We start from the raw sequence: 21,239 nt of genomic DNA, 5'->3' as shown, positions 1-21,239 counted from the left end.
TATTATCCATTTTCAGAATAATTGCATAGAGTCTAACGCTAGGGAACAGAGATTAAAAAGCTGCTTTGAGGGGCTCCCTCAGGAGTCACGGTGGCTGCAAGGAGAACCTGGAGCAGTTCCGGAGCCTGGACTGCTAACAGGAGGCAAGAGGGGGCCAGGACCCAGGGGTGGGGTAAGGGTGGGGTAGGAGGGGTTGGTGGGGTGGGGTAGGGGGGGTGGGGCGGGGTGCTGCACTCCTGCGGCAGGAGTGGCCTCAGGGTGTGGATGACAAGAAGCTGCTGGATCTAGGGTCAAGGTTCAAAAGGCCTCTAGGATGATTCCCTGAAGAACTAGCAGATGGAATGCCGGGGTGACTGAAGAAAATGGGTGCTAATGCAGCTAAGGATCCACCTTCGTGTTCCCAGATGAAGGGGGAAATTCCCAAGCCCAATAAACTTTTATAGGAACATCATCCTATTCTCAGCAAGGATTGTGAATCAAAATGTATATTTTCTTGACCACAGCCACGAGAAACGAAATGACACAAGGATGGGGGCGGGGAGGGGGAGAGGGGGGAGGGAGAAAGAGAAAGTGAAAGAGAGAGAAAAGAGAGAGAGAGCGCGACACAACCTCTGGCCTTGCCACCCTGATAAAGAAGTTTATTAAGCGTTGAAAACCAAAGAGCTCTGCTGATCGTGCCAAGCAGATTGCTGAAGTCCCTTGTGGATGGGGCGTTAGAGATGTCAGTAAGTTAGTGGAGGAATGTAAGGGAACTTCAGCCTCAAAGGAGCTTTCTCACAAGCCGGTTTGTCTACACCAGAAGCCCGGACATTGCAGAAAGATGTGAATACAAGTAGTGTTTTGAGATAGACTTACTCTTTCAAGAAACTTGTTTTCCTATTCATTTAGCTGCACATTGTTCATTTTTTAAAAACCACGCTTTCTTCCTCACTCGATTAAATGGACATCAGCACAGATGGTGTCGATACGCCCATGTTTTCTGCTTTGCTACACTAACTTTGTGCAGGAGAGTTTGGGAGGGAGACGTTTCAAAATGTCAATATCCTCGTTCAGCTTAGTGAAGAATTTGGAACACCAAATTCCCTCATACGGTGGACTCTTTGGTAACGTGTTATGGTGATGCCGTCCTTAGTTGTTCTTCAGAACTCTGAACTGGTTGATGCTTTTGGTGGAAATCAGAACTGCTTAGATGAAGGGCTCAAAGCTCACAAGGCTGTTACTTCAGCATGCTCCTCATTTTTTTTTTTTTTTTGAAATTTATTGTAGAGGAGGATAGGACTGGTGAAGGAATCAGACTGAACTTTGAGGACTCCCACAAAAACTCTATTAGATGAGTCCATTATACCAAATAAAAATGCAGACGTTATAGTACATTGTACGTATAACGACATGATGACTTTCTCAGTTTGCATTCTAGCCCCTGTGTGGGCAGTCTCAGTGAAGCGTCTTGGATGTGACAGGGTAAGGTTTTGTTTTGAACTCATAATTATGACATCTGAGACAGAACTGAAAGTTAGTATTATGTGGCTCTTCATTGAGCATTAAAACCAAGCATTCAAAACTAGGAACTAAAACAGCAGTAGAAGAGACTTGAGACTCTTTCTTCCCTGATTTAAGATGAGAGGTGTGCTGCCTGCCAGCCATCTACACCCTTTCTCCACCCAGACTTTGGATCAGTCCAGTTCCCAGATTTTAAGGTTATTCTTGATCTAGGATTCCTTGAATAGATTCTCATATTTAGATTTAGTGCCTTGTTGATACGTAAATGTTTAGAATAAGAATAAATGTTTTAAAAATGAAGACAGTCACATTTGAATAAAAATTCATTTGGATTAGAGAATTGGGCAGGACTTCTGATTCAAATATCTTATTTTTAGATCCAACCTGTACATCATGCAATAGCCTATAGCATGTAAGGCACAGGGAGTGCTAGACTCATGTGCCTTCTTCACTTAAACAAAATTTTAAGTCAGGACAGCACATCTTTTTTTTAATTACTGTTACTGAGGAATCTTCACACATATATACCATGTATGGTGTGCGATCAATAGTTCACATTATCATCACATATCTGTGTATTTCTCACCATGATCATTTTTAGAACATAAAAAGAAATAAAAAGAAAAAACCCATACAGCCCATCAGCCCATACTCCTTATACCTCTCTCTCTCATTGACCACCAATATTTCAATGTACCCAATTTTTTTTCACCCTTTATTCCCTCTATAATTTTTTTAATTTTTTATCCTTATTTTTTTATTCATCTATCCATACCCTGGATAAAAATGAGTGTTCTAGTTTGCAAACTGCCAGAATGCAATATACCAGAAATGGAATGGCTTTTAAAAAGAGGAATTTATTAAGCTGCTAGTTTACAGTTCTAAGACTGTGAAATGTCCACATGAAAGCAAGGCTATAGAAATGTCCAAATTAAGGCACCAACAAGAGGTTACCTTCACTTAAGAAAGGCTGATGAAGTTCAAGGTTTCTCTTTCAACTGGAAAGGCACATGGTGAATGTGGTGATGTTTGCTAGTTTTCTCTCTAGGATTCTTGTTTCATGAAGCTCCTCCAAGAGCGTTTTCCTTCTTCATCTCCAAAGGTCTCTGGCTGTGTGGGCTCTTGTGGTTCTCGTGGCTCTGTGTGCCTCTCTCCAAAATGTTTCCTCTTTAAGGGGATTCCAGTAAACTAATCAAGACTCACATGGATTGGGAGGAGTCACATTTCCATCTAATCCAAAATTAATACCCACAATTGGGCGAGTCACAATGCCATGGAGATAATCTAATCAAATTTCCAACCTACATTTTTGAATAGTTAGAAGAAACCGTTGCTTCCACAAGATGGGATCAGGATTAAATCATGGCTTTTCTAGGGTACATAATCCTTTCAAACCAGCACAGGAGCATCAGACACAGGGTTTTCACAATCACATAGCCACACTATAAAAGCTACATCATTATGCAAACATTTTCAAGAATCAAGGCTACTGGGACACAGCTCAACAGTTTCAGGTACTTCCCTCCAGCCATTCCAATACACTGTAAACTAAAAATGGGTATCTATATAATATATAAGAATAACCTCCAGGATAACTTGTTGACTCTGTCTGAAATCTCTCAGCCACTGAAACTTTATTTTTTCCTCATTTCTCCCTTCCCGCTTTTGGTCAAGAAAGCTTTCTCAGAAGACAGCCTTCACAATGGGAGACAATATTTGGAAATGATATATCAGATAAAGGTCTAGTATCCAGAATTTATAAAGAGATTGTTCATCTCAACAACAAAAAGACAGCCAACCCAATTACAAAATGGGAAAAAGACTTGAACAGACACCTCTCAGAAGAGGAAATACGGATGGCCAAGAGGCACATGAAGAGATGCTCAATGTCCCTGGCCATTAGAGAAATGCAAATCAAAACCACAATGAGATATCATCTCACACCCACCAGAATGGCCATTATCAACAAAACAGAAAATGACAAGTGCTGGAGAGGATGCGGAGAAAGAGGCACACTTATCCACTGTTGGTGGGAATGTCAAAGGGTGCAACCACTGTGGAAGGCAGTTTGGCGGTTCCTCAAAAAGCTGAATATAGAATTGCCATACGACCCAGCAATACCATTGCTAGGTATCTACTCAAAGGACTTAAGGGCAAAGACACAAACGGACATTTGCACACCAATGTTTATAGCAGCATTATTTACAATTGCAAAGAGATGGAAACAGCCAAAATCTCCATCAACAGAAGAGTGGCTAAACAAACTGTGGTATATACATATGATGGAATATTATGCAGCTTTAAGACAAGATAAACTTATGAACCATGTAATAACATGGATGGACCTAGAGAATATTATGCTGAGTGAATCCAGCCAAAAACTAAAGGACAAATACTGTATGGTCCCACTGATGTGAACGGTCATTCGAGAATAAACTTGAAATATGTCATTGGTAACAGAGTTCAGCAGGAGTTAGAAACAGGGTAAGACAATGGGTAATTGAAGCTGAAGGGATACAGACTGTGCAACAGGACTAGATACAAAAACTCAAAAATGGACAGCACAATAATACCTAATTGTAAAGTAATCATGTTAAAACACTGAATGAAGCTGCATCTGAGCTATAGGTTTTTGTTTTGTTTTGTTTTGTTTTGATTTGATTTTACTATTATTACTTTTATTTTTTTCTCTATATTAACATTCTATATCTTTTTCGGTTATGTTGCTAGTTCTTCTAAACCAATGCAAATGTACTAAGAAATGATGATCATGCATCTATGTGATGATGTTAAGAATTAATGATTGCATGTGTAGAATGGTATGATCTCTAAATGTTGGGTTAATTTCTTTTTTTCCGTTAATTAAAAAAAAAAAAGAAAAAAGAGAAGGGATAATTGGAGATGAAGGGATACAGACTGTACAACGGGACTGGATATAAAAACTCAGAAATGGACAGCACAATACTACCCAATTGTATTGCAATTATGTTAAAACACTGAATGAAGCTGCATGTGAGGTATAGGTTTTTTGTTTTTGTTTTTTTTTCTTTCTATTATTGTTTTAATTCTTATTCTGCTGTCTTTTTATTTCTTTTTCTAAATCGATGCAAATGTACTAAGAAATGATGAATATGCAACTATGTGATGTTATTAAGAATTACTGATTGTACATGTAGATTGGAATGATTTCTAATTGTTTTGTTAATTCTTTTTTTAATTAATAAAAAAAAAAAAAAAGAAAAAGAAAAAAAAATCAAACCAAAAAAAGGAAAGCTTTCTCAGTCTATGCCAGGTCCCAGCTCATCATGAGAGTTCTGTCCCACATTGACAGGGAGATTTACACCCTTGGAGTCATGTCCGATGTAAAGCAGTGATTTCACCAGCCAAATTGACTAAGAGATAGAGGCCCCATCTGAGCAACAAAAGAGATTCTCTGTGGGAGACTCCTAGGCATAATTGTAAGTAGGCTTAACTTCTCCTTTGCAGGAATAAGTTTCATAGAAACTAGATTGAGGGTTCAGTCTATTGATTTGGTTGTCCCCACTGCTTTGCGAGAATATAAGAAATTCCTCAGATGGGGAAGTTGAATATTTCCTCCTCTCTCCCTAGTCCCCCAAGGGGAGTTTGCAAATACTTTTAATTCACTGCCAAAATTACTCTGGGATATATCGGGGTATCACATTAACCTGTACAAAACAACAAGAGCTCATGCCCTATTCAAGATTCCATGTACTTATGGTGTTCAACTAAACTGACCATACATGTTAAATTAGGTAATGTTCTACCCAAAATATCAATTTTGCACCAAATAAACATCTCTTCCTTTGGTCTCACACAGAATTTGACGTTGTAAAATACGGACCATATCATCCTCTACCTTGTATTCCGATTTACTTTAGTCTTATCCAGAACAGCTTCATTCATATCTCTAGTTGAAGTCTGATCACTTTTTCCACTTTTTAAAAATTTTTTTTATTAATAAAAAAAAGAAAAGAAATTAACACAACATTTAGAAATCATTCCATTCTACACATGCACTCAGTAATTCTTAGTATCATCACATAGATGTATGATCATCGTTTCTTAGTACATTTGCATCGATTTAGGAAAAGAACTAGCAAAACAGCAGAAAAAGATATAGAATGTTAATATAGAGAAGAGAATTAAAATAATAATACTAATAAAATATATATATATATATAAAGGAAAAAGAAAAAAAACAAAAACAAAAGATACAAACACACAAACAAACAAAAAACCATATTTCAGGTGCAGCTTCATTCAGTGTTCCAACCTAGTTACATTACACTTAGGTATTATTGTGCTGTCCATTTTTGAGTTTTTGTATCTAGTCCTGTTGCACAGTCTGTATTCCTTCAGCTCCAATTACCCATTATCTTACCCTGTTTCTAACTCCTGCTGGTCTCTGTTACCAATGATATATTCCAAGCTGATTCTCGAATGTCGGTTCACATCAGTGGGACCATACAGTATTTGTCCTTTAGTTTTGGGCTAGACTCACTCAGCATAATGTTCTCTAGGTCCATCCATGTTATTACATGCTTCATAAGTTTAGTCTGTCTTAAAGCTGCATAATATTCCATTGTAGGTATACGCCACAGTTTGTTTAGCCACTCGTCTGTTGATGGACATTTTGGCTGTTTCCATCTCTTTGCAATTGTAGATAATGCTGCTATAAACACTGGTGTGCAAATGTCCATCTGTGTCTTTGCCCCTAAGTCCTTTGAGTAGATACCTAGCAGTGATATTGCTGGGTCGTAATCCATTCTGCCATTCTATGTCTTTTGATTGCGAAATTCAGTCCATTAACTTTTAGTGTTATTACTATTTGGATAATATTTTCCTCTACCATTTTGGCTTTTGTATTATATATATCATATCTGATTTTCCTTCTTTCTACACTTTACTCCATACCTCTCTCTTCTGTCTTTTCGTATCTGACTCTAGTGCTCCCTTTAGTATTTCTTGCAGAGCTGGTCTCTTGGTCACAAATTCTCTCAGTGACTTTTTGTCTATAAATGTTTTAATTTCTCCTTCATTTTTGAAGGACAATTTTGCTGGATATAGGAGTCTTGGTTGACAGTTTTTCTCTTTTAGTAATTTAAATATATCATCCCACTGTCTTCTAGCTTCCATGGTTTCTGCTGAGAAATCTACACATAGTCTTATTGGGTTTCCCTTGTATGTGACAGATTGTTTTTCTCTTGCTGCTTTCAAGATCCTCTCTTTCTCTTTGACCTCTGACATTCTAACTAGTAAGTGTCTTGGAGAATGCCTATTTGGGTCTAATCTCTTTGGGGTGCGCTGCACTTCTTGGATCTGTAAATTTAGGTCTTTCATAAGAATTGGGAAATTTTCAGTGATAATTTCTTCCATTAGTTTTTCTCCTCCTTTTCCCTTCTCTTCTCCTTCTGGGACACCCACAACACGTATATTTGTGCGCTTCATATTGTCATTCAGTTCCCTGATTCCCTACTCAAGTTTTTCCATTCTTTTCCCTATAGTTTCTGTTTCTTTTTGGAATTCAGATGTTCCATCCTCCAGTTCACTAATTGTAGCTTCTGTCTCTTTAGGTCTACCATTGTAGGTATCCATTGTTTTTTCCATTTTTTCTTCGTCCTTCACTCCCACAAGTTCTGTGATTTGTTTTTTCAGATTTTCTATTTCTTCTTTTTGTTCAGCCCATGTCTTCTTCATGTCCTCCCTCAATTTATTGATTTGGTTTTTGAAGAGTTTTTCCATTTCTGTTCGTATATTCAGCATTAGTTGTCTCAGCTCCTGTATCTCATTTGAACTATTGGTTTGTTCCTTTGACTGGGCCATATCTTCAATTTTCCGAGCATCATCCATTATTTTCTGCTGGTGTCTGGGCATTTGATCAGATTTCCCTGGGTGTGGGACCCAGCTGGTTGAAAGGTTTTTCTGTGGAATCTCTGCGCTCTGTTTTTCTTTTCCTGCCCAGTAGGTGGCGCTCGTGGCGGTCGTTTGTCTGCGGGGCAGTCGGCCCGGGAAACCGTGCATAGAGGCGGGGGTCGCTGGCTGCGGCTTGGGGGAGTGCCAGTCCAAATTGCCCAGCTGGCCCGAGACGCCAAGCGTGATGGGAGGGCCCCGCTATCCAATGTTCCCAGTCAGACCGGGGAGCCACATGCGTGGAGGGGACCCCAGTCGCCAGCCGCCCTGGCCAGGAAAACGTGCGCCCCTCGGGTATCTCACCACAGCGGATTCTCCCTGCCCGTTCAGCCGTTCCAGAATGGGGTACGCTGTCTTTTTGGTCTCTGTCGTGACTCCGGGAGCTGTTTCGTGTTGTTTCTGTTTCTTTAGTTGCTTTTCTGGAGGAGGAACTAAGACCCGCGCGTCTTACTAAGCCGCCATCTTTTCCGGACTTTTTCCACTTTTAAACAGTTGAGGACAGCACATCTTTTCTGTTATAGGCCAATTAATACATGAAAGTTACATTAAAAAAAGTATATACCTGTTGGTAAGTGCCTGAATCATAGCATTGCAGAACTGGAAAAAGGCCTTCTGTGCAAAAGGACGATTTCATTTTGACAGAATGCATATTGAATTTTCTAAGGCCTTATATAAAACAAGCTATATCACATGGGAATATTTGAGAAATTTAACTTAACTAATGCATTTTTGCTTAAAAAATACACTAGAAGTTTCCAATTAGAAGAGGATTTTATGGTTTGGATAAAAAGACATGAATTTAAATAAGGAAAGCTAAGCACATTTTCCTAACTTAATATCTATTTTATTGTTAAATCAACAAATTAGGGCTTTGAGGGGAAAAAAGCCTCAATTAAATAACCGTTAGTAATAAAATGGAGTTATATAGAAATAGCATGGAAAAAAATCAGTGAAGAAAAGTTGAAATTTCTTTTGCATAAAGAATCTCTTAAAATTTTATTTTACCACTATCTTTTCTACTAATAATACTAGGTTGTTTTACTACCACAATCAAAATAGCATTAGAATATTTCCTCTACTTATTAGTTTAAAATAAGAATCACTTTATTAATAATAGGATATTTTGACATCAGTCATATAGGAACATGTTATCAAAAACAACCTAGCAGCTTGAGATGTTATAACTTACTCTATAAAACCAAACTTGTCAGAAAATGCCTCTAAAGCAAAATTTGAAGGTTGTAACATTACAAAAAAAGTCTAATATTTTATTTTTTGATCTTTTAAATTTTTGACGTATTTAAATGAGAAAACGAAGGGTGTTGTCTATACTTTGCTGTTTTCAAAAAATGAGAAATCTTTAATACTGTGTTTTGTCTTTTTTTATAAAGTTTTGAGTGAGAAGTAAAATTGTTGGCTCTTGTGTCTTTGGTATTACTTGATTACTTAAGTAGAGTTTCTCTCTAAGTGAGCTAAACCTTTTTCGTCATTTAGCTAGAAACTATATTTTGTTCAGAATATTTAAAGGTAAAAAACAACTCTTGGTTACTTAAAAGAAAAAATTCAACCCACACATTCTCTTAAAACAAAACAAAAACAAAAACAAAAAGATGCTTTGAAGCATGGATGAATCATGAAAACATTATCCTGAGTGAAATAAGCAAGGAACATAAGAACATGTAAACACTTAATGATTTCACATACGACATACTTAGAAATAGCAAACCGGTAGAGACAGAAAGTCTCTGAAAGGGTATCAGGGAAAGGAGTGCGTAATTGGTGGGTACAGAATGTAAATTCTGGAAAACTAAAAAAAAAAAAAAAAATCAGCAAAAAAACAAAAAGCATAACCAAATAAATAAAACACAGGCTGTTTCGTACTAGAGGTTTAAGTTCTCTAGGAGACTGGGATGGGCTGGGGAGGAAAATGAACGCAAACACAATAATCCCTCCCTTTTCCCAAAACTGGTATCAGCCGTTGCTATCAGCATACGTGCCTCATTTGATAAATATATGAGACACGTCCCTTGTTATAAAAGAGCCTCTTTCAAGTTTCTACGTCTGTGTAGTGAATTCCATATTGTTTTCAGTGCTTAAGATTTCCAATGCAACGTTTTATACAGTCCCCACGGCGTGGCGACCCAAGATGTCAAAAGAGCAAAGGACTCGAATAAATAATCACCTTTACATTTGAAAAACAAAAAAAGGGAAGCACCTAATCTGCGTATAACAGAAACACGTCGTATCCTTTAAACCTTGGGGGGGTCGTGCGATTCAAATACGTGCAACAGCAAGTTTAAAAAACGCTTTCCCCAAACACCGCCTTCCACCCAGCGCGCGCTTGCACCTGCAGAAGGCGAGGGCGCCGCTGCAGGGGCTTTGTCTCAAGCCCACCGAGATCGTTCTTGCAGGATTCCCGCTTTTCCCCAAGGAGCCCGGCGATGCCCGGGACCGCACGCGCCTCGGAGCCGCGCCCCTCTCGCCGTCGCCCTCCCGAGGCCGCCCACCGCCCACCCACCCCGGGCCGCGCGGTACCCGCTCCCCCGCCCCTCCGGCCGCTTTCGGCGCTGCGCCCGGCCCCGCCCCCCGCACGCCGGGCGCGCGGGGCCGCCGATCCCGGTCGCGCCTCCCGCCGGGGTTACGTGGGCCCGGGAGGGGTGCGGGGGGAGCGGGGGGCGGGCGGCTGCCGGGCCAATGACCGCCGCCCGGGCCGCCGCGCTCCTCCTGCGCCGCCGTCGCGGCCGCCGCGGGACTGCGCGCTCCTCCCGCCGGAGCTAACTGTCAGCGCGCTAGGCGGCGGCGGCGGGCCGGCTCAGTCATATGACCGGCCGCCGGCAGCCCCGGCACGGAGCAGAGTTCCTCAGCCGCGGCGGTCCCGCGCTGCCGCGATGGCCCCGCCGCCGCCGCCGCCGCCGCCGCCGCCCCCTCCGGCAGCCCGTTGAGCCGCCGGCCTTCCGGGCGCCGCGGCTGGCACTGCGGCGGCGGCAGCATCATGGCCCCGACCCTGCTCCAGAAGCTCTTCAACAAAAGGGGCAGCGGCGGCAGCTCGGCGTCGGCGCAGGGTAGGGCGCCCAAGGAAGGACCTGCTTTCAGGTGAGGGGGCGGCGAGGGGCGGGGCTCGCGTGGGTGGGCGCGGGTCGGCCCGGGACGTCTCGGCCTCCCGCCCGCGCCGGGTCTCGGGGCTCGTCGGCGTGGACGCGCCTGACCCGAGCGTGGCTCCGAACCCTCTGAGACCGTCAGGCTCTTTTTCCCCCCTCCCTCCCCCACCTTCCTTCTTCCTTGTCTTTCTCTACAACTCAGAGCCCTTTTCCCTTCCAAAGACTTCTCTGCTGTTCCCTGGGGGCTCCCGGGCGTGCGCTGGGCTTGGGAGGGGAGAGCCTCGCGGTGAACGGGGGTGAAGCCCTGCCTGGCAGAGCCGCGTGGCTCCTCTGCCGCTCCCGCGAAGCCGACAGCTGTCATTTCGGGGGTGGCTCCGATCTATTGTGTACGTGACTGTACTTTGGAGTTTGAAGGAGCCACGGCCACGAGAAGGGCCTTTTCCTTCTTTCTTGCCACCTCTGGCAAGCTCTCAGACAGATGAAGGAAAGTATGTAATTTCGGCATAATTGGGAAGGTTGATGCCACAAGAGGAATAAAATGCATTTCTGAAATGGCTGAGATTTCCCTTCAGGTACGACTTCAGGCCCTTCTGAGCACACCTTCGAATAATAATAGCTCACATTTATTGAGCGTTGACTATTTTAAGTGCTTTATGTTGAATCGTCTCAGTTACTTCTCGAACAGTCCTGTGAGGTAGGTGCTTTTATAGTACCCATTTTGCAGACAAGGAAAGGTCAAGTCACAGAGAATTTAAGCTTCATCTTACAGCCCAAGATCCAGAGCTGTAAGTGGCAGAGTGCCTTTCACCGAAGCGGTCTGACTGCAGAAGCCAGCCTTTAAACCCCTATGTTTTTCTGCTTTCAATGGCTAAATTTTAAAAGGTGTCTTGTACTGCCCTATATTGTATTTCAGCACTCTTACGTGTACAAGTTCATTTATTCACCTTTAAAACTTACCTGCAGCAAATTGTTGTTGAGCATCTCTTCCCAGAGAGGCAGGCACTCTGCTAGGTGCTTTTTGGCCAGAATGTCTTGCAAAAGCCATTCCCTATTAAACAGGTCTAGATCCAGTATAACACACCTTTTACAAGTTTCAACTGAAACTCTGAAGTGAATTCTTAAGTTTTACTTTCTGGATTTTGTTTTTCTTGAATTCCATTCATTTAAAGCATGCACAGTTTCTCACTGTAGTTCTGAGAAAATTAAACGCCATGCTTTTGTATGTTTGTGTGTGTGTGTGTGTGTGTGTGTATGTTTGTGTGTGTGTGTGTGTGTGTATGTTTGTGTGTGTGTGTGTGTGTGTGTGTGTGTGTGTGTGTGTAGTGTGGGGGGGGGAAGGGGTATTGTTGGAAGGCGAATTGTGAGGCCTTTAACCTACCCTCGTTAAATTCTCATATTTCCCTTGGGCTAATTGAATCCTTCTAATTTGAGTAGGGAATTCTATGCCTTTCATTGCTTTGAGTACTAGTGATGCTGCGTTCCTTCACAGGATGGTAGAATTACTTCAGACCCAGGGTATGTAATTTCTTCTCTTCCCTCCCAGTAACCCAGACTCAATCAAGGGAACAAAGGCTGGAGAGAAAGGGACATGCGCCCAGGTGTCTTTCCTTTGGCTGTCCTTGTCAAGGCCATTTAAAGCCATCTGACTGCTGGAGGACGTTGTGGAGTTACACTGTCATTGTTTCCTGTACTCCCTGCCCAGTCGCCCACCACCATTTCCTTCTCCCACAAGTTTAATTAGATATCTTTGGAACACACAAATTATGGCTATATTTAGGGCTTGGTCATATTAGGGAAATTGATTCCCACTTTGTGGGGACGTTTTCAGTGTCGTATTCTCTCTTTGGGTGTATAATAAGGCATGTGAAAATGTGCCAAGGGATGTTTTATTTCTTGACCTCGTTAGGGTTTTCTACAAGTTTGTGAGTTAGGTGTCTTTTGGAGAATTAGTTGAAGGGGATCTTAGTTGAAGGTCCTCCTTGATGAGGTGCCCCATCAGCAGTGCCCCTAATAGGTGTCACCATGAGAGGAGGAGGACCTGGGGGGAAAGAGGTGAGGGCAGTAGATGTCAGTAAAGACCCCATCAGCAGTGTCCCTAATAGGTGTCACCATGAGAGGAGGACCTGGGGGGAAGGAGGTGAGGGCAGTAGATGTCAGTAAAGACCCAGAAGATGGGGGTCCATCAGCCAGTACACAGATCAGCAAAGGCCAAGTCTTCCCCCTGCCCTCCTCAGCGACCTAACTCTTGGGTTCTGTGTCCTGCACTAGTTCTCTCTCTTGCCCTACAAGGTAATGACCCTGTCTCTCATGTGAACCGGGTTTTGCCAAATAGAAGCTGGCGTACGCTTTTAGAGAAGGGGGTGCCTCACATAGAGAATGAGCAGCCCTTGGGAGTCTGTCTACTTGGTAATTGAGTGGATTTGGAGAAGTTAAGGTTTTTACCTTAGCTTAGGTTTAAAGTTAGGTATTCCTAACATGAAGTTGTGTTCTGTAGTGCACATAAATACAGGATATAACTTGTGAACCTTGGGAATGAAAAGTCCTCTGAGAATTCAGGTCGACCTTTTGGACAGTTTTGTAACATATATTGGAAAAACAAAAGTAGGAGTTATTAACTCTTTATAGTTTTGTTTTTTGTTTTAAAGTTTGTGGAAGTCTGTCTGTCTTTTCTGTTTCCATGATGGATTTTCCCTAGTTATTTTAATTTTTCTCCACTTCTCTGAATGATTTTGCCCTTGATGTTATTCTGTTCCCTCTTCTACACTTCCTGGTCACTGCTCCAGGGTTCTTACTCGTCTCTTCATTCCTTCACTTTGTACATGCTGCCTTTGATTAGACAGGAAATTTGTTGTCCAACATAAGTAGCTTCTATTACAAGTCATTTTCACATCGTCATGCTTTCTGGCATTTCATCTAAAAAAGGGATCATCACAGTCAAGATTCCTTCTTATTTCGTTTAGAATCTTTACAAGAGGCTCTTTTCATAAGCTTTGAGGAAAGAGGTTGCTAGGAAAACAGAGTAGGAATGAAAGAGATTGAATTTACATGTTTGGGAGTAGTAGTCAGGGACACATATGGTGATGGTATTTGTGAAGTTTAAATCATATTTAAAGTTACATTGAAGTCTTTGAAATTTTAAAGGATTCTTTATTTGCTGGTCTTCAGAATGCTTTCACTTTTAATTAGTTGATACATAGGTATATATTTTAATAATCCTGTGTTCCTGAAGGATAAATTAGTCCAAAAAAAAGAAATGCTTTGTCTCATATCTCAGGTCAGAATTAGAATCGGGTTCTTGATTGCCTTGGATTTAAGGTCAGCATGTTAACATTAGAATAGAACTTTTTAAAAGCCAAGATATTCCCGTGACTTATACGTCTCATTTAAGTCTGCAGCTTTATCTTAAGAGTTTCGTTCGTTTATTTATTTTAAATGTCTCTGGTAAATTAGTGGACCAGTTTCCCCCTAAAATGTGTATATAACTGGGAGGAGAAAAAGATCATGGGTCATCAAATATTTTGTTTTGTTTTGGAAGTTAAACGAAGTGAGTAAGCATACATCATCTGGGATAGGAGCTGTAAATAAAAGCCTTTGCGTTACCTGGGAATTAGCTGGTAATTAGTATAAATGGCAGAGAGAGAAGACTCCTTGGCTCCTTTTTCCTCCTGGCAAGTTCTGAAAACCTGAAGCCAAAGGGTCCAGTTAGTGCTACTCCCCATTGTTTTATTAAAACAAATTTAAGAAATCTTTTACGGGGTTAGTATAAATATAATCATCATTATCAAATAGCATCAGTGCCCATGTGATTGTGGCTTGATGCACGCTGTATAAATCACGGTAGAACACCTATGGTGGCGCCTACTAGAGTTTGCAATCTACAGGACAACAGATTATGCACTAAGGAGAATATATAACAAAGAGTATGTTGGAAAGTATAGGAAAAAGATGATTCAGATACTGTTAAAGAAAGTGTAAATCTGTACATTAAGTACAGAATTATGAATTCCTTGGTTTGACTGGTGACAGGACTATGACTTACTCTTCCCACAGTGGGAAATTGCACAGAGTGTTTTCTCCCCTCCCACTGCCCCTCCCAAGAGGGAAGCATTTATAAATGACATTTTTCTGAGATAAGATGGAGAAATATTTTTGAAAAAAGACGGTTTTGTTCCAGTATCCTCATGTTTTTAATATCCATAAAATAAGATGTGTTTTGATTGTCTTTCACTACTTTCTAAAAGTCTTTCTGGAGATATCCTTGCTGCTGCTTTGGATATGTTGGCACACTCATGACCTCATACCTCCTTGTCCTGAAACATACCATCCACTCTGGAGAGTTATTAAGAGATTTTTGGCAGAAATGAAGAAAGAACTGTTCCATTTAATGCACTGTGTTCTGTTAAAAGCACTTGGAACACAAATTGAGTTGTCCATTGATTTCATTCTGCCGGATGCGCTGTGACTACATTAGACCAACAAGTCTCTTAATTCCCCTGGTCCTCTGTTTCCTCATTTTAAAGGTGCAGCATCAGTCCTGCATAATAGGATTGTGGTGAAGAGGTAATATAAGAGTTTGAAAATCTTCTGAAAAGAGTTAACTACAATACAAAATGATTTTAAGTGTTTACCAAGAGCCTGTTAAGTCATAGAGTTTAGAATTATTCATATTGAGGCTTTATTAAAATATGAACCATTTTTTTTCAGAGCTTTTTTCCTCTATAGATGGGAGACTGGAGGTAATTGAAGTGACATGGTATTTTTTTTACTTTTTTTTTTAGCTTGATGTTGTCAGTGGTAAGAGAGACCCTTGTTTCTACAGAAGTGTCAGAGACACTCAAGCAAGCAGTAGCTCAGACTTGGATGGAGGCAGCTGAGCGATCAGAAATATTCAGCATTTCTAGGAGTATGTTACATTATTTTTCAGAATTATTTGTACTTTTTTCTTACCAACACCAAAATCTTTTTTTAAACAAAGAGGGAAACTAGTTAAACAAAATGATGTGGCTGCACAGTGGATGATAACTCTGGAGCAGCCAAATCATTATTGTAGGAATATATATATTGACATGGAAAGGTGTTCTCAATAGAGACAGGAAGAGCAAGGTGTAAATTTTAGTTGCATAATATTTGAGAATAGGTGTGGAATTGTGCTTGCATGGAAGAGGGTTAGCAACACTGTATGTTAAGGTATTAACAGTGGTGGCAAAGGGTGATTGAAATATTATTTTTATTCTTTTTTTGTTGGTATTTTTGTATTTTGCTAATCTAAAAAAAACATTTGGGTTGCTTTTGTGAAAAATATGGCACAATATTTTGGATTTGGGGGGAACTTTAATAAATTAAGAGGCTTGGATTAGATGCTTTAAAAATAAAGCATGTATTTTAAAGTTGAAACCTGAAGAATACCCTGGGCTCTATCTAAGATTCTATAAAAGTTGTACTTAGTAAGTTTATTTTTTTCAGAAGCTTAAGGCCTCCAGGTAGTTCCTAGGCCAGATAAGCCCTGACATCCAGAGGTACCAGTCTCTCTAAGAACATCAACCAGTTTCATTTCACTACCCCATAAGGTCGACGCCTTTTTCCATCATGAAGAAGTTAAAATGGTTATTGCCCAGATATCCATGTAGGTTTTGAGAAAGATCAGATGAGAGGGAGGAGGTATAAATGAAGAGAAATTAGGATTTAGCAAATGATTGTAACCATTAAATCATTATATGGAAGTTTTTTTTTTTTTTTTTTTTTAGTTTCTAGTGTATTGGAATAGAAGGGAATACCTGAAACTGTTGAACTGTAATCCAGTAGCCTTGATTCTTGATGGTGATTGTTTAGCTATGTAACTTTTACAGTGTGACTGTGTGATTGTGAAAACCTCATGACTGATGCTCCCTTTATCTAGTGTATAGGCAGATGAGTAAAAAAATAAAGATTAAATAAATAAATAAACGATAGGGAGATGGGTAAAGCAGTATGGGATATTTTGGGTGTATTTTTATTTTTTAATTTTTTTAAAGTAATAAAAATGTTCTAAAATTGATTGTGGTGATGAATGCACAACTATATGATGATACTTTGAGCCATTGATTGTACAGTTCAGATGGTTATGTAGTATGTGAGTTTATCTCAAAATTGCACTAAAAAGTAAAAAAAATCTAAAGCATGTATTATAATATTAAGTTTGAAAATGTAAACTTGTTACATTACATGTTATCATTTGATTTAGTAATTGTTATTGAGAAATGAACATGGCAGGTTGCCTTTTTTTTTTAATCCTTTTTTGGGGGGCGGGGGGATGCATGGTCTGGGAACAGGTTGCCTTTTAATGCTGAATGTATAGAACCAAATGGATTTTTGTTATTGTTGCTTTAGGTTGTGTTTTTCATGGTTTGCTTGTGAGATCAGCTTAAGGAAACCAGTTTGCTGTTGTATTTCCTTGGCAAAGGAAGTTGTAAAAGATTGTCGTTGCACATATGAAATGCTTTGGCTGCCAGTGTGAACTCCTGGTGGGTGAATCTGATTTGGAAAGTGGTACTGTGCTTGCTTTCTTCAGCTACTGTTTTTCTTGCTGTGGGCGAAAAGGAACAAATGTTGTATCCTGATTGTACAAGTCTCTTGCCTAGTGTGGATTGTTGGGCCTGGACTATGAGATCATATACTTGGCTGTCAGTCTTTCCTTTGAGTCTAAGAGTGCTGAAATATTTGGTGAGTTCTCACTTACCAAATACTCTGTATCTCAAATTTGTGAAAATGGTTATTACTTAGTAGAGGAAAAACAGGAATTGACTTTTCCAGCTAACTGGGCATGTAATAGTGATTTCCCTCAGCCCCACCCTGTCTGTAAATGGAACATCCATGACTCACTTCTCACAGCTACACAGGCACTTTTGTCACCAGTGCTTGAATCTGAATGGGAGGGTAGAAAGGGGATGGAAGGAGATGGGCTGGCATCCCACTTATGTTCAGCCAGAATCTGTCCAGCTGCCTGTGTAATGGGCTCCCGAAAGACAATGTGCCTTCTCGTGCATCATATTACATATTTTTTCTTACTGCATTTTCTGCTTATACCAAAATAATGCAATACATTAAGTGCAATAAAACACAACTATTTGTGCTATAATGTTGTCTTGTGTAGCAGAGTGTTCATATTCTGTGTATAAGTCTAGATCCCTGATTCTCATTAGTGGTAGTGCTTTCCTTAACTGTATGCCTTTAATTTCTACATATTTTAGAATATTTTTCTAGTTATTTGTCCCCAAAGTCTTATTTACTTTGCATATTGTACGTCAGGATTTTTGTCCAAATATGCTATAAAGAAGTATGTGTCCTGTTTATGAAGATGATTTTACCACCACACTCAGTATTTATTAATTGTATGTAAGAATAAATCTGTATTTGTTTTAATGCATCCTCAGTAATCATTGGTGTTTAATTAGCCACTGATGTCTAACTGAAAATGACAGCCAGTTTAAATGCAGGGTGTCCAAGACAAGAGTAGGCAGTGGTGGAGTAAGTTTCATCCCCTAGTAGCTGACAGGGGTAGATTGAAAACTACATGTATCTGGTGAGACCACAGTGTTGTTCCCAGTTAAGGACAGTTTATGTTGGAAGTTAATGATTGAATCATGTAGCGTAAGTGAACAACCTAAACTCTGTGTGTTTTTCATGGAAATATTTTTCTAGGAAAATTGTCCACTCATTAGAACATACTCTAGGTTACATTGTGTAATAGAGCTCAGTAGAGATTAGGTGTTTATATGAATTTACTTAACTTAACACAATTTAAGAAATTCTTCTAAAGAAATAATTTTTTTCTTCTTTTCTTTGGTTTAAATATACTCAAGACCCTGTAATACCGAATGCAGCATTGACAAGATTAAATGGGAGACAGTTCTCAATTTAACTTATTAGTGATCTACTCTGAACCGAGGGTTTATGTGTGTGTGTGTGAACGTGACATCGAGAGAAAGAGGGGAGGAGAAAGCAGGAGAGAGAGAGAATGCTATTTAATATTTTATTCATGAAACTTACGTATCAGTTTTCAGAACTGAGCTGATACTGCATTTCATTGGGTAAATTCTAACTAAACTTTTCATTCAGTTGTCATGACAACTTTTATATTTTTCACAAATTGAAGACAAGTTAGATGCTAACTTGCACATTCCTTAAAAGATGAAACAGGTGTAGATTTAGGATGTGTTAGGAAGAAGTAACAAAATCACCATTCTAATCAGTTTTGGATTTAACACCTTATAAATGCTTCAGACTGCCAACTACCTCTCAGTTGTGCCCAGAAAATTGTGTATTTTCTTTTTTTCTGTTCATAGTTAAACCTTTGAGTATTATGGAAAAATATTTAGTATATTTGTTGTTATTTAGCTCTTAACTAGCCTTATTTGCTCAAGTTCTTTTACCCTGTAAAATATAATCTAGAAATACTAACACGGATATCTTTTAAATTTGATTTCACTTTGAAAAATGCATTTAAAAGTGACTGAATGAAACAGGAAAATGCATATCTTCTATTTAGAGCTTGGTTATGGGAGTTCTTTTAAATTCCAGCCCTGCTATTCGGTTTCTAGTGCTTAATACAGTGTCTGGCAGGAAGTTGGCCTTTAGTAAATATTCTGTTGAATGAATGAATGAATGAATGAATTTAACAGTTTTGAAAATTGATGGTTCTTAAATATTCTCTAGTATTCTGGAATATGATCTTTTAAAATATTAATGTGTTTAGGGAACTGCATTTTTAAAAAATTTATTAAGTAAAAAAAGTTTAACAAACTAAAACATTAACATATATAATCAGTAATTCACGATATCATCACTTAGTTGCATATTCATCATTTCTTAGAACATTTGCATCAATTCAGAAAAAAGAAATAAAAAAATAACAGAAAAAGAAATAAAACAATAACAGAAAAAAAAGATTATACATACCATACCCCTTACCCCTCGCTTTCATTGATCACTAGCATTTCAAACTAAATTTATTTTAACATTTGTTCCCCCTATTATTTATTTTTATTCCATATGTTCTACTCATCTGTTGACAAGGCAGATAAAAGAAGCATCAGACACAAGGTTTTCACAGTCACACAGTAACATTGTGAAAGCTATATCATTATTCAATCATCCTCAAGAAACATGGCTACTGGAACACAGCTCTACATTTTCAGGCAGTTCAGTAGGGAATTGCATTTAAAAAAAAATGTTTTTATTGACAAATATTCACACACATACTGTCCATACATGTTGTACAATCCGTGGCTCATAATATCATGCACGTAGTTGTTTATATATCACCATGATCATTTTAGAACATCACTCCAGAAAAAGAAAGAAAAAGAAAAGAGAAAAAACTTACACATCCTGTACCCCTTACCTCTCCCTCTCATCAGCCACTAGTATTTCAGTCTATCCAATTTATTTTGCTCCTTATCGCCTCTATTACTTATTTATTTTTAAAATCTATATCTAGATCTATATTTTCTTTTTACTCATCTGTCCATTCACTGGATAAACGGAGCTTCAGAAACAACGCTTTCACAATCACACAGTCACATTGTAAAAGCTGTATAGTTAAACAGTCTTCTTCACAAATTAAGGCTACTGGAACACATCTCAACAGTTTCAGGCACTTCCCTCCAACCACTCCAATACACCGTAAACTTAAAAGGTGATATCTATATGCTGCATAAGAATAACCTCCAGGGTAACCTCTCAACTCTGTTTGAAATCTCTCAGCCATTGAAACTTTGTCTCATTTCTCTCTTTCTTCTTTTAGTCAAGAAGGTTTTCTCAATTCCAAAATGCCAAGTCACAGCTCATCCCTGGAGTCTTGTCCTACGTTGCCAGGGAGATTTACACCCCTGGGAGTCATGTCCCATGTAGGGGGAAGGCAATAAATTCACTTGTCAAATTGGCATAGAGAGGCCACATCTGAATAACTAAAGAGGTTCTCTGGGGGTAACTCTTAGACATAATTTTAAGTAGGCTTAGCCTATCCTTTGCAGGAATACGTTTTATAGGGCCAAACTCCAAGATCAAGGGCTTGGCCTGTTGATTTGGTTGTCCCCATTACTTGTGAGAGTATCAGGAATTCTCCAAATGGGAAAGTTGAATATTTCCTCCTTTCTCTCCAGCTCCCCAAGGGGACTTTGGAACTGCCGTTCTTGATGTCTCAGATGTACGTTGTGATTTTCCAAGGACATCTTGTTACAGACAACTACAAGAAAATCTTTCTTTCCATTAATATTGGTAAAATATGTTTGTGGTATCAAGGTAGTAGGTATATGATCTAGTAGTGGATCTGCAAAAAGAAATAAGATATCCGCAAAAAGAAATAAAATAAAACACCTTAGAAAAAGACTTGTTTGAGTAATATACCTGCGACCAGTTGTGAAAGCCAACAGCTGCTGGAAGCAGCCTAATGAGAAAGTATTTAATTTAAATAATATCTATGAAGCATTGAAGTTATAAGTGTGTGTTGATAAATGTAGACCTTTGTTCTAGTCAGTTTTCTAAAAAATTCATTTGAAATCTTGTGTGACTTGGTAAAATTAAAATAAATCATTGAAAGATATAAGCTAATTGGTTCTTTTAAATTTAAAATGCAGCTCACTTAATTATAGCGGCAGTTTGTATTCTGTACCCTGCAGAGGCCATGTTTGCATGCTACATATGCTATGTGCTTTAGAAAAAATGATGGAATCA

At 39.4% G+C, this 21,239-nt stretch overlaps 1 protein-coding gene and 1 pseudogene across 2 annotated transcripts in view; both read left to right on the top strand.

Moving 5' to 3' along the window:
• Positions 1–362: 362 nt before the first annotated feature.
• On the top strand, positions 363–1,457 carry LOC143665966 (BTB/POZ domain-containing protein 7 pseudogene; annotated as a pseudogene).
• An 8,911-nt stretch (positions 1,458–10,368) lies between these two features.
• FNIP2 (folliculin interacting protein 2) overlaps positions 10,369–21,239 on the top strand; it is a 152,093-nt gene continuing 141,222 nt past the window's right edge. For both annotated transcript variants that reach the window (XM_077139662.1, XM_077139660.1), the window contains exon 1: positions 10,369–10,524. In XM_077139662.1, coding sequence (XP_076995777.1) covers positions 10,424–10,524 — 101 coding nt within the window. In that variant the 5' untranslated portion in view covers positions 10,369–10,423. The remainder of the gene's footprint in view (positions 10,525–21,239) is intronic.

This window comes from Tamandua tetradactyla, chromosome 22 (genome assembly GCF_023851605.1).
Source record: "Tamandua tetradactyla isolate mTamTet1 chromosome 22, mTamTet1.pri, whole genome shotgun sequence".
NCBI classification, from domain to species: Eukaryota; Metazoa; Chordata; class Mammalia; order Pilosa; family Myrmecophagidae; genus Tamandua; species Tamandua tetradactyla.
This window is presented reverse-complemented; position numbering and strand designations above follow the sequence as displayed.